At 48.8% G+C, this 17,549-nt stretch overlaps 1 protein-coding gene across 7 annotated transcripts in view; it reads right to left on the bottom strand.

Annotated features, from left to right (window-relative positions):
- Window positions 1-17,549, bottom strand: part of RNF213 (ring finger protein 213) — a 680,515-nt gene that overhangs the window by 462,236 nt on the left and 200,730 nt on the right. For all 7 annotated transcript variants that reach the window (XM_063928518.1, XM_063928521.1, XM_063928520.1 and 4 more), the window contains 2 exons: window positions 14,075-14,264; window positions 8,427-8,479 (listed from right to left, as the gene is read on the bottom strand). In XM_063928518.1, coding sequence (XP_063784588.1) covers window positions 8,427-8,479; window positions 14,075-14,264 — 243 coding nt within the window. The remainder of the gene's footprint in view (window positions 1-8,426; window positions 8,480-14,074; window positions 14,265-17,549) is intronic.

Genomic DNA, 17,549 nt, shown 5'->3' on the forward strand with positions numbered 1-17,549 from the left:
ATTCATACCAGCTCATACATACAAGGCAAACCAAGCAACTGTAACTAGCTTGAAACATCAGCAACGGCTGAACAAGATTACTTACCAAGTAACAAAACAGTACTTAACCTAGAACAAAGCAGTACTGAACTAAAGAACCACTGTAGGAAAACGAAGCGCTGGGCGGGCGCCCAGCATCCTCTACGGACTACGAGAAAAGGATTTACCGGTAGGTAATTAAAATCCTATTTTCTCTTACATCCTAGAGGATACTGGGGTCCACATTAGTACCATGGGGATGTACCAAAGCTCCCAGAACGGGAGGGAGAGCGCGGAGGCTCCTGCAGAACCAATTGACCAAACTTAAGGTCCTCAGAGGCCAACGTATCGAACTTGCAAAACTTTGCGAACGTGTTCGACCCTGACCAAGTAGCTGCTCGGCAGAGTTGTAATGGCGAGACGCCCCGGGAAGCCGCCAGGAAGAACCCACCTTACGAGTAGAGTGGGCCTTGACAGACGTAGGACATGGCAAGCCTGCCGTAGAATACGCATGCTTGATAGTGAACCTGATCCAGCGAGAGATCGTCTGCTTAGAAGCAGGACACCCAATTTTCTTGGGATCATACAGTACAGAGTCTGATTTCCTGTGACGAGCAGTCCTCCTCACATACATCTTTAGAGCCCTTAGAACATCTAAGGACTTTGATGAAATTGAGGAGTCAGTCGCAACTGGCACCACAATAGGTTGGTTGGTATGAAATGCCAACACAACCTTCGGAAGAAACTGCCGACGTGTCCGAAGCTCAGCTCTATCTTCATGGAAAATCAAGTATGAGCTTTTACATGACAAAGCCCCCAACTCCGACTCACGTCTAGCAGAAGCCAAGGCCAACAAAGTGACAGCCTTCTACGTAAGAAACTTGACCTCAACCTCCTGTAGAGATTCAAACCAGTCCGACTTGAGGAACCGCAACACCACGTTACGACCCCAAGGTGCCGTCGGCGGTACAAAGGGAGGTTGGATGCGCAGAACTCCCTTCAAAAAAGTCTGAACCTCAGAGAGGGCAGCCAACTGTTTCTGGAAGAAAATGGATAGGGCCAAAATTTGGACTTTTATGGATCCTAACCTCATAACTACACCTGCTTGCAGGATGAGGAGAAAACGTCCCAGTTGAAACTCCACCGTAGGAAACTTCTCGGACTCACACCAAGATACATATTTTTTCCAAATACAATGGTAATGTTTTGATGTTACTCCTTTCCTAGCCTGTATCATGGTAGGAATAATCTTGTTCGGAATGCCCTTCCGAGCTAGTATCTGGCGTTAAACCTCCATGCCGTCAAACATAGCCTTGGTAAGTCTTGATAGGCGAACGGCCCCTGCTGCAGCAAGTCCTCCCGAAGAGGAAGAGGCCTCGGCTCTTCTAGCAGTAGATCCAGAAGATCCGCTTACCAAGCCTTTCTTGGCCAGTCAGAAGCAATGAGGATTGCCTGAACTCTTGTTCTCCTTATGAGTTTGAGAACTCTTGGAATGAATGGAAGTGGAGGAAACACGTACACCGACTGGAACACCCACGGAGACACTAGGGCGTCCACCGCCACTGCTTGCGGGTCCCTCGACCTGGAACAATACCGCTGAAGCTTCTTGTTGAGCCGAAAGACCATGTCAATCTGGGGTACACCCCAAAGATCTGTTACCTCCTTGAACACCTCCGGATGGAGACCCCACTCTCCCGGGTGGAGATCGTGTCTGCTGAGGAAGTCCGCTTCCCAGTTGTCTACTCCCGGAATGAAGATTGCTGACCGCGCCAACGCGTGTTTTTCTGCCCAGAGGATGATTCTTGTTACCTCTGACATTGCAGCTCTGCTCTTCGTTTCGCCATGTCGGTTTATGTAAGCCACTGTCGTTACGTTGTCCGACTGTACCTGAATGGCCCGATTTCTCAGAAGATGGGCCGCTTGGAGAATACCGTTGTATACGGCTCTTAGTTCCAGAAAGTTTATCGGCAGGCCGGCTTCCAGACTTGACCACCTTCCTTGGAAGGTTTCCCCTTGAGTGACTGCACCCCAGCCCCCGAAGACTTGCATCCGTGGTTAGAAGGATCAGATTCTGAATCCCGAACCTGCGGCGATCCAGAAGGTGAGGTAATTGTAGCCACCAGAGGAGTGAAATCCTGGCCTTTGGAAACAGACATATTCTCTGGTGCATGTGTAGATGGGATCCCGACCACTTGTCCAGGAGATCCAGTTGGAAGGACAGAGCGTGAAACCTCCTGTACTGCAGAGCCTCGTAAGAGGCCACCATCTTCCCCAGAAGGCGAATGCACTGATGAACAGACACCCGGGTTGGCTTCAGGACATCCCGGACCATTGTTTGTATCACCAACGCTTTTTCCTCTGGAAGAAATACCCTCTGCACTGCCGTGTCGAGGATCATTCCCAGAAAGGACAACCTCCTGGTTGGTTCCAAATGTGATTTTGGAATATTCAGGATCCAACCATTTTCCCTGAGAAGCTGTGTTGTGAGAGCTATGGACCGTAACAGCTTCTCCTTGGACGATGCCTTTATCAGCAGATCGTCCAGATATGGAATTATGTTCACCCCCTGTCTCCGGAGGAGAAACATAATTTCCGCCATCACGTTGGTGAATACCCTCGGTGCTGTGGAGAGGACAAATGGCAGGGCCTGGAACTGAAAATGACAGTCCAACAGTGCGAATCGGAGATAAGCTTGATGCGGCAGCCAAATCGGAATGTGGAGGTACGCATCCTTGATATCCAGGAATTCCCCCTCCTCCAGACCTGATATCACTGCCCTTAGAGACTCCGTTTTGAACTTGAACTCCCTCAGAAAGAGGGTTAGTGATTTTAAGTTCAGAATGGTCCTGACCGAACCATCCGGCTTCGGTACCACAAAAAGGTTCGAATATTAACCCTTGTTTTGCATCCGGGAAGGAACTGGTACGATAACCTGTGCCTCCACCAGCTTCTGGATGGCTCCCTGTAGGGTAGCCCTGTCTGCCGGCAAAGCTGGCAAGTCTGATTTGAAGAACCGGTGAGGAGTGAGATCTTGAAATTCCAGCCAGTACCCCTGGGACACAATATCTAGTACCCAGGGATCCAGGCCGGACGACACCCAGACGTGACTGAAATGTCCGAGTCTCGCCCCCACCGGCTCTACTTCCAGGCCGCACTGTCCACCGTCATGCTAAGGACTTTGGTGTACCAGAAGCAGGTTTCTGTTCCTGGGAACCTGCAGCAGCAAGTTTCTTGGATTTTGGCCGATCTCCTCTAAAGAAGCTGTTGGACGGTTTGGCCTTTCTTGTTTTAGTAACACGAAAGGACTGTGATGCCGCTGAAGGAAAAGGTTTCTACACAGCAGGTGCAGCTGAGGGAAGAAAGGGTGACTTACCCGCTGTAGCCGTGGAGATCCACGCATCCAACGCTTCCCCAAAGAGAGCTTGACCTGTGTAGGGTAGGGTCTCCACACCTCTCCCGGATTCTGCGTGGGCAGACCACTGGCGCAGCCACAGTCCTCGACGAGCTGAGGTAGACATGGAAGAAATTCCTGCAGCCATTGAACCCAGGTCCTTCATGGAATCCACCATAAATCCTGCAGAATCCTGAATGTTACATAAAAACAATTCTACGTCACTTTTATCCATAGTATCCGAATCCTCAAGTAACGTGCCTGACCACTTTACTATAGCTTTGGAAAATCCATGCACAGGCAGTAGGCCTGGAGTATCGCCCCTGAAGCCGTATACATGGATTTGAGCGTAGTATCAATTTTGCGATCAGCCGGCTCCTTTAAGGCGGTAGATCCTGGAACAGGTAAAACCACCTTTTTAGAGAGTCTGGATACAGACGCGTCCACTAAGGGTGGGTTTTCCCATTTTTTCCTATACTCCTCAGTGAAAGCAACCAGAACCCTTCTAGGGATCTGGAATTTTTTCTCCGGGTTTTCCCATGCTTTCTCAAATACAGCATTTAATTCTTTGGACGCAGGAAAAGTTAGCGAGGCTTTCTTATTGTCAGTGAAGTAAGCCTCCTCAACCTGCTCAGGTGTTGTATCTGTAATATTCAACACATCCCTTATAGCCTCTAAAATCAACTGCACCCCTTAAGCAAGAGATGCGGCCCCCCTGAGCACATCCCCATAACCATCTGCCATGTCAGAGTCGGTATCCGTGTCATACTGCATAATCTGTGCAAGAACACGTTTATGGGAACCTCCAGAGGGGGTCCCTGAGGTAACAGAACCGGACCAAACTGCCATAGAGTTCTGTAAAACCTGAGTTGCAGATTCATTCTGTGCAACCCTAGTAGAAATCTGAGAAATCATGGATTTGATAGAGGATACCCATTCAGGCTCCCTTGCTGGTATCTGTGCTAAAGCAGTGCAATCCTGATTACATGGAATGGGATCATCCGGAGAGGACATATCCTCTGCAGCATATGACACAGAGTCCCTGGACATAGCTTAATGGAGTCCACAGACACTACACATACACACAGGGGAGGACAGACAGAGTTTCACCCCCAAGAATGGCAAGAGAGAGACAGAGATTGGAGCCAACCCACACAGAGCGCTTTTCAGGTATAGGGAAACCCTAAACCAGCGCTGACTGTGTAACTTAATAGGTTACACAGTCTTTATACAGCCCCCCCCCCCCCTTCTACAACCCCCTGGTACCGTGAGAGATAGCTGGAGTTGCTCTGGACGGACTGCATATCACTGACAGCGCTTCTGCAGGCAGGAAAATGGCGCTGAACGCTGCTGGGTCCTCTCTGAGAAGCTCCGCCCCCTTAATGGCGCTGTCTTCCCGCTCTTCATAGGATTAAACTGGCCTGAGGGTTGATGCTGGCAGAGATCCCTGGACCCTGACAGGCTTGAGAGGTCAGTGTAGGCGCTGGCTCAGGGCGCCCCTCACAGCGCTGCACTATGTACCGCGCTGAGCCCCGGAGCGCAGTTAGTCCTGCTCTCCATACCCTGTTGCCGCCATCTTCACACCGGCTCCCCGCTTGCTAGAGGGGCCAGTGACTAACCCGCCACCGATCTTCGGGCTCTGTAAGGGGGTGGTGGCATGCTGCCCGAGTGAGCGATTCCCTGTGGCGGGGAACGTTCTATCCCCTCAGGAGCTCAGTGTCCTGTCAGCGGAGATAGTGGCTCAGACCCCGCAGGGCGGACACTATTCCCCCCCTTAGTCCCACGAAGCAGGGAGGCTGTTGCCAGCAGCCTCCCTGTAAAAATAAAAAAAACTCCAAAATAACATTTACTAAAGAAGCTCTGTAGAGCTCCCCTAGCTGTGACCAGCTCCTCCGACACATTTTCTAAACTGAGTCTGGTAGGAGGGGCATAGAGGGTGGAGCCAGCCCACACTCTCAAACTCTTAAAGTGCCAGTGGCTGCTAGTGGAACAGTCTATACCCCATGGTACTAATGTGGACCCCAGCATCATCTAGGACGTAAGAGAAACACCGTATCCCCGTTGTTCCGTTGGTACTGGAACAATGACTTTGGCGGCGAGAAGGGAGCCGACTGATTGTTGTAGCGCTGCTGCCTCATCGGGATCCCCTGGGAGCCCCGTTGTGAAGAATCTTCTTGGTGGGCGGCACCAGAACGTCAGGAAATATCCATGAGTGACAAGTTCCCTGACCCAGGCGTCCGTCGAGATGTCCAACCATCGTGGGGCAAAGGACAGCAGTCGTCCCTGTCATGCCGCAGGCTTGTCAGCAGGTTTGGTGGTTGGGCGTCTGGTAGCCCAAGGCTATTTTGTGCAAGATTTGTAACCTTTCGCCAGGGCCTGGTAACGGGAGGAGGCCTGGCCCTTAGCCCTTTCTTGAAAACGAAAGAGGCGAAAGGAAGGTTTCAGTTTAGGGGCCGCTGCTGACGGAAGGAAGGCAGTTTTAGCGGTTGCCAGTGAGGTTACAATGTCATTTAATTCCTTGCCGAACAAGGTATCTTCTGCGAAAGGTAAGGTTTCCAGAGCTTTCTTGGAGAATGCGTCTGCTCTCCAAGTATGGAGACATAATGAGCGTCTGGCCGCAACCGTTGAAGCAGAAACCTTAGACGTAAAGATAGCTGTATCCAGGGCAGCTTCGCCAAGGTAGGTATTGGCCTTCTGAATATTTCCCACCAGGACCAACAACTGTTTTCTACTAATAGACCCTGGTGTAGTTGCTCCGTCCAACAAGCTATAGCCTTAGTTTTCCCAAGCTGAGGCCAATGCTGGCCTTGTAATTGCACCTGCATGTGTGTAAGCTGTTTTGAGGAACGTGTCTAACTTACGATCGGTGGGATCTTTGAAAGAAGTGGTATCTGGAATTGCCAGAACTGATGAACGTACCAGTGTGCGTCCACTGGTGGGGGATTCTACTACTTGGACCCGTCCTTAGATGGAAATGGGTAGAATGACTGATATCGTTTGGAGTGCTGAAATCATTTATCCGGTTTGGCCCAAGCTTCTTCCAACATATCCTTCAATTGTGCTGAGGAGGGAAATTGTGTGGAATCTTTCTTTGTTTTTGTTTTTTTAAAACCGACGTCTTGGACGTGGGAGCCGGATCCTCATGTTCAATATTCAGGAACAGACGTACCTGCTTGAGCAGGGCTACCACCTCAGCCACCGAAAGAGAGTCTTCCAGACCGGAAGAGGTGTCCAGATCAGAACCCCCTGACCCACTCTCCTGATCTAAATGAGGGGACTCTAACTCCGAATCCCCATCCGAGAGAGGTGTAGTGGTGTCGCTAGAGGCATGAGCCCGTCTGGGACGTCTGTCCCTGTCCATAAGTTGTTGCATGGAGGCTGAGAACTGAGAAAGGCCCTGAACCGACTGAGCCAATGTGTGAACCCAAGGTGGTTCAACCTGGGGAGGAGGAAGCAGATAAGACTAACCTGGTGCAGATGGACCAGGCGGTGCTGGATCTGGTGGCTCGACATGTGGCATAGTCAAGCGATCCACCAGTTGCGACATAACTTGTGTGAGCTGGTCGCCCAAGCCGGTTCCTGTATGACAGGTGTAGGTGTCGGATCATCTTGTGGCGGAGCTCCCGCGCATGCAGTGCATAGGTCCGCGGAATCCTGTGAAGAGAGAATATTGCAGGACACACACGACAAGGCTCCGATGTAACAAGCTTTTTGCCTCTGGATGACATTGTTAAAATTATTCAGAGACACACTTGTATACAATTCATGGGTAACAATGAGAGAGGAGTCACTCAACCCAGGTAAATTACACAGTAAATAAGCTAAGCCAGTCACTGGGGTACCCCCTGCAGACCCAGGCTCTGTATAAGGGATGTGTAGCCAACCACATGTACTGCAGTAGCACACCCACACACACTAAGCCACACAATGCTTGAAATAAAACAAGAAAAAGTGGGCCAAGATACTCATCTGTCCTATGGTAAACCAGTAGGCAGGACGCTGGGTGTTGGAGCGGGCATGCTGGGCGCTAAGTGCCCCAGCATCCCGCTCTCTTCGCTGTGCCTGCAGCACTGTCTAATAAAAAAATAAAAAAAAGCAACCTAGCTGTTTAAAACCGCTTCTAAATGAGAGGTGCAGTGCTCTTGCCTTGGCACCAAAAAAAAAAAAAAAAACACTGGCGGGGACGGGGTATAGAGGACAAGGGAGGCAAGGCCGGCTGGGTAATTTTAAGTAACCCTTTTGGTGCCAGCCTGCTCCCAGCCCAGCCTATACCCAGCGTTAAGCCTTCTCCTGTGCTCCCTAGTGGACGAAAAAGAAAAACTATATTCTCCTGCAGCAAGGCTGGGGGACACTGGACCATGGGACATTCAACAGCCACCCTGAGGGGAGGGGACGCTCATGCTGCCTGACCAGAAAACTGAATGCCCAAGTGCCCTTTGTCAGCTACACTCCCTTTAGCTTCAGCCACCGTCCTCACTCATAGCGCACGACCCCCCCTCCCCCACAGCCGTAAACCGGTGGCTGACAGACCGCTCATGCAGCCACTACACTCTCACTCAGACCATACAGATAAACATCAAACCCGCGGTACAGCCACACAGTCACAGGTGCCGTGGCGTGCAGCGGGAAAGACTAGGTATGCCAGGGCAGCCCCATGCATTCCTATGGTGTGCATGTCCATATGCATGACCACGCTAGCTTTGCCGTGAATGGGACGCATTGCAGCAAAGCTGAGCATGGCTACATCTGTATGCAGAAAATAAAACAACTAAGCTATTAAGCAGCCCCCAAACCGTGCCCTATACCATTAGGTCACTAAAGAAGTACTGGCATGATGGGGTTACATAGGGGAGGAGCTTAGAATTTAAAGCTACAGTAGTTTAAGTACCAGCTCCAGTCCAAACTATATTCCCATGGTCCAGTGTCCCCCAGCCTTACTGTAAGAACGTGACATCACTGAGTGACAACATCTATTTTAAGTATATGACATTTATTATTTAAAATGTGATTCACTTACTTGCCGTGATTTTCCATTATCTGTAACAATTTCTTTAAAATGTCTTCAACGGTCTGCAACAAACAATACAAATGAAGCCTGAAGAGAACTACAGTTTATACAGAAAATAGGATTTTGGTACTTACCAGGTAAATCCTTTTCTTTGAATCCATAGGGGGCACTGGAGTACTCTTGGGATATGGACGGTGTTAGCAAGGACAGGCACCGAATATTTAAATTTAGTAACTCTCCTCCCCTCCATACTCCCAGAATACCTCAGTGTTTTTTCCTGAGGCGAACAGGAGTGATAGTGAGGATGAACAATGGAGAATTACATATAACATTATAACATAACGGACAACGATAAAGTTGACATATAACGTTACTGACAACTAAACAGTTGACACCATAACCGATAGAACTTGAAACTTTGAACCAGTCGGTGAGAATGTGTTACCATAAGATCCACTGAACTTACCACAAACCAGGTAAAACTGCTCTGGGTGGGCGTCCAGTGCCCCCTATGGATTCAAAGAAAAGGATTTACCTGGTAAGTACCAAAATCCTATTTTCTTTTTCATCCACTAGGGGTCACTGGAGTACTCTTGGGACGTACCAAAGCTTCCCCTGTGGGCGGGAGAGCTGTTTGGCACCTGTAACACTAGGCGGCCAAAGCTAGATGCTGATGCTGCAAACTTATCAAACTTGTAAAAGCGCACAAACGTGTGCACTGAAGACCATATAGCCGCACAGCAAAGCTGCGTCGTAGAAGCCCCACGACCATCTGCCCATGAAGTTCCCACAGAACGTGTGGAATGAGCTGTTACTGATGTAGGCGGCTGTAACCTAGCATGAAGGTAAGCCTGACGTATGGTCAGTTTAATCCATCTGGATAAGGTCTGCTTAGAAGCTGGCCAACCCATCTTGGCAGCATCATAGAGAACAAACAACGTATCCGTCTTACGAACTGTAGACGATCGTGATACATAAACGCGTAGTGCGCGTACCACATCCAAAGTTCCAGAATCTTCTGTTAACACCGGAACTACTATTGGTTGATTGATGTGAAAAGATGACACTACCTTTGGCAGGAAAGCGGGATTTGTCCGAAGTTCCGCTCTGTCATCATGAAACACCAAATATGGTGGCTTGCATGACAAGGCACCCAAATCTGAAACATGCCTTGCTGAAGCTAAGGCTAGGAGAAAAATTGTATTCCAAGTGAGAAACTTAATATCCACTTGTTGTAAGGGTTCAAAATATGAAGACTGTAAGAAATATAAAACCAGATTCAAGTCCGATGGCGCTGTAGGTGGAATGAATGGAGGCTGTACTCTGAGGACACCTTGCAGGAAGGTGTGTACAGACGGCAATAGAGCCAATCGTCTTTGAAAGTAAATTGACAAAGCAGAGACCTGCACCTTTAGTGTAGATAAACGCAGTCCTCCATCTAACCCCGTCTGTAGAAATAACAAAAGACGGGATAACCTGAAAGATGATGTCGGAAACTTCTGAGCTTCACACCAACCGATATAGGCACGCCAAATTCTGTAATAATGAGCAGCCGTAACTGGCTTCCTAGCACGTAACATGGTTGGTATAACCGATTCTGGAATGCCCTCTCTTCTTAAGAGGGCGGTCTCAACAGCCACCCCGTAAAACGCAGCCGTGCTCGGCCCAACTGAGGATTCGAGCTGCTTCCCGCATGGCCATGCGGCTTCACGCTGCTTGTCATAGCGCATTGTAAATTGTCGTGAGTTCCAGGACATTTATAGACAGCAATCTTTCGTGATCCGCCCAGAGACCCTGGAGCTGACAATTTTGAACCACAGCTCCCCAACCTCTGAGATTCGCGTCCGTCGTTAGAATTATCCAATTGCAGACACCGAACCGTTTCCCTGCGGTTAGATTGTGTACTTTGAGCCACCAGAGTAGAGATACTCTGGCCCGTGGAGACAACCACACCCTCTGGTGAATTTGCAGATGCAAGCCCGATCACTGTGCGAACACATCCAGTTGAGGACGTGAGTGAAATCTTCTAAACTGAAGCGCTTCGAAAGCTGCCACCATTGTGCCTAACAGGCGAATGCACAAATGTACTCAGACTGTGCGTGGCTTGAGCACTAATTGTACCAGATGACGAATAATCTGTATTTTCTGTTCTGGTAGGTAAATTCTTTGATCTACCGTATCGAGAATCATTCCTAGGAATTGAAGTCGTTGAGATGGAATCAGATGTGATTTCTTGAAGTTGACAATCCAACCGTGCTGAACTAGCACATTGTACGCTAGCAACGCATGTTGGAGGAGCATCTGTTGAGACGGAGCTTTGATGAGTAGATCGTCCAAGTACGGAACTATTATTACTTCCAGGGATCTGAGATGAGCTATCCTCACAGACATCACTTTGGTGAATACCCGAGACGCTGACGAGAGGCCAAACGGTAGAGCCTGAAACTGGTAATGGTTTTGCCGTATCGCAAAACGCAAGAACCTCTGATGAGGTGACCAAATCGGAATGCGTAAGTACGCATCCTTGAGATCCAGCGCAATCATGAATTGCTGTGGCTTTAAACCTGGAATTACTGACCGCAGGGATTCCATCTTGAATCTGTAGTAAGTGACGTACTGATTGAGACCCTTTAAGTCCAATATTGGTCTGATCAAGCCATCCGGCTGGAATAATAACCCTGACCTTGTTGGTGAACAGGGACCGGAATCAAAACTGCTGAATCCAGCAGAGACTGAATGGCAATTTGGAGAACCGCCTTCTTGTCTTCCGACACAGGCAGTCCTGTCTTGAAAAACCGCAGTGATGGGAGACAGTCGAACTCTATTTTGTAACCTTTTAACACCAAATTGCAGATCCACCCATCCGTGGATGTCTGGAACCACGCCAAATGGAACGTCTGAAGGTGTGCCCCCCCAACTGGAGATCCGAGATGGACTGGAAGGTCATCATGCCACTGGCTTGTCGGTGACCTTAGCGTTTTGACGACGGGTGGTGGTTTGTTGAAAACCACGTCCTCTGCCTCGTCCACCAGGTGTGGGTGTTGCTCTACCACGGCCTCGAAAGGGCTGAGGTCTAAAGGATTTGAACGCTGGTCCAGAGTATTTCCATCTAGGTACCGTTGGAAGCAATGGTAGGAAAGCAGACTTGCCCCCCTGTGGTCCAATTCAGGACCAAACAACTTTCGCGTAAGGTAATGCTTCTATTCTTCTCTCGACCTTTGCCTCCGCCTGCCAAGGACGCAGCCAGAGCGCTAGTCGTGCCGCAACTAGTGACGCTGAAAGGCGAGAACTGACTTGTCAGACGTCCATAGAAGCTGTACGTAGATAATCAGCAGCTTCGCAGATTTGATCAGCGAGAAGGTCGTCTTGTAGGGCGGACCTGAGTCCTGTTATCCATACATGCAGCGCCGTAGTTACCCAAATGCCAACCAAACGCGGTCGAAGCAACACCCCTGCTGCTGTATACATCGACTTTAGCATAGCTCCCATAGAGATGTCACTGACTCTGGAAATGGGTAACTAGACTTAAATTGGCGAGGTTTAGAAACCTGTGTATAAGGATTCGATATTAACATCTTATTTAGAGATTCCGAAAAAAATAAGAAACACGCTGGAGATGTGTCGACTAGTAAAGACCACCTTATAATTTGTCAGAGGTTCCTCAGTCTCTGTAAACTTCAGAGACTGACGCACCCACACTATCTGACTGCTGGTCTATTCAACCTTCTCATATTCATCTTGCGCAGTTAGGGCTGGCATAGAAACGTCAGGATTGCAACATAGCAGAAACTGGGAATTTATAAGGCAAAAGATAACCATCTTTGCAAAATCAGAGATGAAATGGGAGTATAAAAGATACTGTGCATGTGATAGAACCCTCCGGGAACCCACTCTTACAGACATTGCAGTGAAACTACTTTTTCGTTTTTGCTGGTGAATTACTCATTATGTAACCAGACACATTCCACCTCAGTAAAATTACTAAAATGTGTATATGGCCAAAGTGCAGTGCACGTGGGCAGACTATAAGAAACCTGATCCAAAAATTCCTACTAACACCCCTGCGCCATCTGGTGGAGCAGTGTTGTAGGACAGGAACGTTCTGGAAAAGAAACAGAAAGTATGATTAAAATAGCCTCCAGCCATGTGCTTATAGTCAAAGAACATATATCCTTACGTGACCATATATACCTATAGCATGTTATATCAATTTTCTATGGTATAAGTGCTTGTATAATACGTATGCATATATAACAATGCAGCCCTTTCTTTAGCAGAGGCTGTATATTGTTGCAGCTGTGGCATAATCTCTCACCCCCCCTGCAGCTGCGCTGCATGTAACAGGGACAGGGAAACCCCTGACTGCCCAGCATGAGCCCACTAGTTACTAGAGGGCTGTTTTATAGTGACAGACCGCGGCAGCAGTGTGCACTGTCCGCGGTCTGAGTGATCAGAGGCGCCGGCATCTTCCCCCCCTGCTTCCTCCTTAGCGTGTGCAGGGAGCGCTAGCAGCGCTGAGCTGCCGGCCGTTACCGAGACAGACCGTGGCAGCAGTGAACGCTGTCCGCGGTCTGAGTTAGCAGAGACGCCGGCAGCTTCCGTACCCTAAGTGACGGAGCCTCCGGCCGTTACAGGGACAGACCGCGGCAGAACTGAACGCTGTCCGCGGTCTGATTGTGCAGGGAGCGCTGACAACGGCGCTTGTAGCGGCCGTTTAGCGCGTCACTCTGATCGGCGGCCGGGAGTAGGGGAGCGGCGGCGGGGAGCTGTAATCAGCGGTGGCGGGGAGCAGAGCAGCGGGATGATCTCGGGCGACGCACATAGCAGTCCCCCCACACGGCGGGGCGGCAGCGTGAGCTGACCGCCCCGGTCATAAATACCTGTGATCCTGTGCTCTGACGGGGCTTCTCTAACAAGCTCCGTTCTGTCGTCTCAGCTGAAGGTAGCTGACTTGGGCTCTGACGGGGCTTCTCCAGCAAGCTCCGTCCAGTCCTTTCTGCAGCCTCAGCTGAAGTTAGCTGAGCTGCTTGTGGCTGTGAGGGGGCTCCTATTGTGAGGACCGACACGCCAAGAGCTGCAGGCAGCAGCTTCTGTAATCCCGGACCCATAGCTTTTGTGTAAGCTGGGAAGGGATTGTAATTAGAAAAAAGTATAAAAAATACAAATAATCTAAAAGTAAAATATGTGGAGGAGCTCCACGCTTTGTGCTCCTATCCATGTGAGCACCGAAAAAACACTGAGGTATTCTGGGAGTATGGAGGGGAGGAGAGTTACTAAATTTAAATATTCAGTGCCTGTCCTTGCTAACACCGTCCATATCCCAAGAGTACTCCAGTGACCCCTAGTGGATGAAAAAGAAAGGTTAATTTTCAAATAAGCGTACAGTAGGTTACTGCATTTATTTCTATAAACTGAATAAAAATCAGTGCAGACAAACTTAAATTAAGCTTTATTTATAGATCCTAAAACCACTTCTGCCAAAGTAATCAACAAACGCTATCTATGACCTAAATGTAACTACTGTAGTGATTTGGTGTCTGGTAACTGAAAATTATATTTTTATAGATTAGAACATTATTACAGAGTTATACAGTAATGTTATTTTTTACAGCTAGGATACGGAAATGTGAAGACTGAATCTGAGACCACCTACTAACCTGTGTCTGGTAACTTTTTACTCCCTGAAATTTGAAATAACAGGCTTTGAGAGCGCCCTCAATTTTCACTGGAAATTCATCCAAAAACTTTTCCATGTGGTCAATTGCTATCAAGCACAGCCATGACTGGATGAGTATTGGGTCTGCCTGCAACAAGTACTTCTTACTTCTCATCTTTCCAAGAAGATCACTGACATTTAATAAAAAATAGAGATGATCAGTGATAATCAACGACACAAACAAAAAAATTATTTAATGAAACTAAATCATCATTACTTCTACAGTATAGTAATTTCTCCTAATACAGTGATTTTCAACCTTTTTCAATTCGCGGCACATCGAACAAGATCTGAAAATTGCCAAGGCACACAATCAGTACCCCTCAGAAAAACAACACACACACAGGGAAATAAAACAAACATATATTGGTCCCCAAGGTGAAAAACACACACACTGTCACCAACAGTAATTAAAATAATGCACTGGCCCCCACAGTAATTGAACACACTGTCTGCCACAGTAATTCCACACATTGCCACCCATAGTAATGCCACAACACGCACTGTCCCCCTGTAGTAATGCCACCACACACTGTCCCCCTGTAGTAATGCCACCACACACACTGTCCCCCTGTAGTAATGCCACCACACACACTGTCCCCCTGTAGTAATGCCACCACACACACACACAATTTCCCCCTGTAGTAATGAAACCACAATGTCCCCCTGTAGTAAAGCCACCACACACACTGGGGCAGATGTATTAACCTGGAGAAGGCATAAGGAAGTGATAAACCAGTGATATGTACAAGGTGATAAACCCACCAGCCAATCGGCTCCATTATGTAAATTAACAGTTAGGATCTGATTGGCTGGTGCCTTTATCACCTTGCACATATCACTGGTTTATCACTTCCTTATGCCTTCTCCAGGTTAATACATCTGCCCCACTGTCTCCCTGTAGTAATGATACCACACACACACTGTCTGCCACAGTGAAAAAGCACCGTCTCCATAGTAAAAAAAATAAGATTTTAAACCTACCGGTAAATCTTTTTCTCGTAGTCCGTAGAGGATGCTGGGGACTCCGTAAGGACCGTGGGGATAGACGGGCTCTGCAGGAGACATGGGCACTTTAAGAAAGACTTTAGGTATGGGTGTGCACTGGCTCCTCCCTCTATGTCCCTCCTCCAGACCTCAGTTAGAGAAACTGTGCTCAGAGGAGACGGACAGTACGAGGAAAGGAGTTTTGTTAAACCAAGGGCAAGATTCATACCAGCCCACACCATCCACACCGTATAACTTGGGATATACGAACCAGTTAACAGTATGAAAAAACAACATAGCATCAGTCGGAGACCGATGAAAACTATAACATAACCCTTATGTAAGCAAAACTATATACAAGTCTTGCAGAAGTAGTCCGCACTTGGGACGGACGCCCAGCATCCTCTACGGACTAGGAGAAAAAGATTTACCGGTAGGTTTAAAATCTTATTTTCTCTTACGTCCTAGAGGATGCTGGGGACTCCGTAAGGACCATAGGGATTATACCAAAGCTCCCAAACGGGCGGGAGAGTGCGGATAACTCTGCAGCACCGATTGAGCAAACAGGAGGTCCTCCTCAGCCAGGGTATCAAACTTATAGAACCTTGCAAAGGTGTTTGATCCCGACCAAGTAGCAGCTCGGCACAGCTGTAGTGCCGAGACCCCTCGGTCACCCGCCCAAGACGAGCCCACCTTCCTAGTGGAATGGGCCTTAACCGATTTTGGTAACGGCAATCCAGCCGTCGCATGCGCCTGCTGAATCGTGTTACAGATACAGCGAGCAATAGTCTGCTTTGAAGCAGGAGCGCCAACCTTGTTGGCTGCATACAGGACAAACAGTGCTTCTGTTTTTCTGACTCTAGCCGTTCTGGCCACGTAAATTTTCAAAGCCCTGACCACATCAAGGGACTCGGAATCCTCCAAGTCTCGTGTAGCCACAGGCACCACAATAGGTTGGTTCATATGAAAAGATGACACCACCTTAGGCAAAAATTGAGGACGGGTCCGCAATTCCGCTCTATCCATATGGAAAAACTAGATAGGGACTTTTATGAGACAAAGCCGCCAATTCCGACACTCGCCTAGCCGAAGCCAAGGCTAACAACATGACCACCTTTCAAGTGAGATATTTTAACTCCACCGTTTTAAGTGGTTCAAACCAGTGCGACTTCACGAAACTCAACACCACGTTAAGGTCCCAAGGCGCCACCGGAGGTACAAAAAGAGGCTGAATATGCAGCACTCCCTTCACAAAAGTCTGTACTTCTGGGAGAGAAGCCAATTCTTTTTGAAAGAAAATGGATAAGGCCGAAATCTGAACCTTAATGGAGCCTAATTTTAGGCCCAAATTCACTCCAGTTTGTAGGAAGTGGAGGAAACGGCCCAGATGGAATTCTTCCGTAGGAGCATTCCTGGCCTCACACCAAGAAACATATTTTCGCCATATACGGTGATAATGTTTAGCTGTCACGTCCTTCCTAGCCTTTATCAGAGTAGGAATGACCTCATCCGGAATGCCCTTTTCCGCTAGGATCCGGCGTTCAACCGCTATGCCGTCAAACGCAGCCACGGTAAGTCTTGGAACAGACAGGGCCCCTGTTGCAACAGGTCCTGTCTTAGAGGAAGAGGCCACGGATCTTCTGTGAGCATCTCCTGCAGATCCGGATACCAGGCCCTTCGTGGCCAATCAGGAACAATGAGAATTGTCTGTACTCCTCTTTTTCTTATTATTCTCAACACCTTTGGGATGAGAGGAAGAGGAGGAAACACATAGACAGACTGGAACACCCACGGTGTCACTAGGGCGTCCACAGCTACCGCCTGAGGGTCTCTTGACCTGGCGCAATACCTCTGTAGCTTTTTGTTGAGGCGGCACGCCATCATGTCTATCTGGGGCAGTCCCCACTGACTTGCAATCTGTGCGAAGACTTCCTGATGAAGTCCCCACTCTCCTGGATGCAGGTCGTGTCTGCTGAGGAAGTCTGCTTCCCAGTTGTCCACTCCCGGAATGAACACTGCTGACAGTGCGCTTACATGATTTTCCGCCCAGCGAAGAATCCTGGTGGCTTCCGCCAATGCCACTTTGCTCCTTGTGCTGACCTGGCGGTTTACATGAGCCACCGCGGTGATGTTGTCTGACTGGATCAGAACTGGTAAGTCGCGAAGCAAGGTCTCCGCTTGACGAAGGGCGTTGAATATGGCCCTCAGTTCCAGGACGTTGATTTGAAGACAAGTCTCTTGACTTGACCAAAGACCCAGGAAGTTTCTTCCTTGTGCGACTGCTCCCCAACCTCGGAGGCTCGCGTCCGTGGTCACCAGAACCCAGTCCTGAATGCCGAACCTGCGGCCCTCTAGAAGGTGAGCACTCTGCAGCCACCACAGGAGAGATACCCTGGCCCTGGGGGACAGGGTGATCAACTGATGAATCT

This window comes from Pseudophryne corroboree, chromosome 6, assembly GCF_028390025.1.
Source record: "Pseudophryne corroboree isolate aPseCor3 chromosome 6, aPseCor3.hap2, whole genome shotgun sequence".
Taxonomy (NCBI): domain Eukaryota; kingdom Metazoa; phylum Chordata; class Amphibia; order Anura; family Myobatrachidae; genus Pseudophryne; species Pseudophryne corroboree.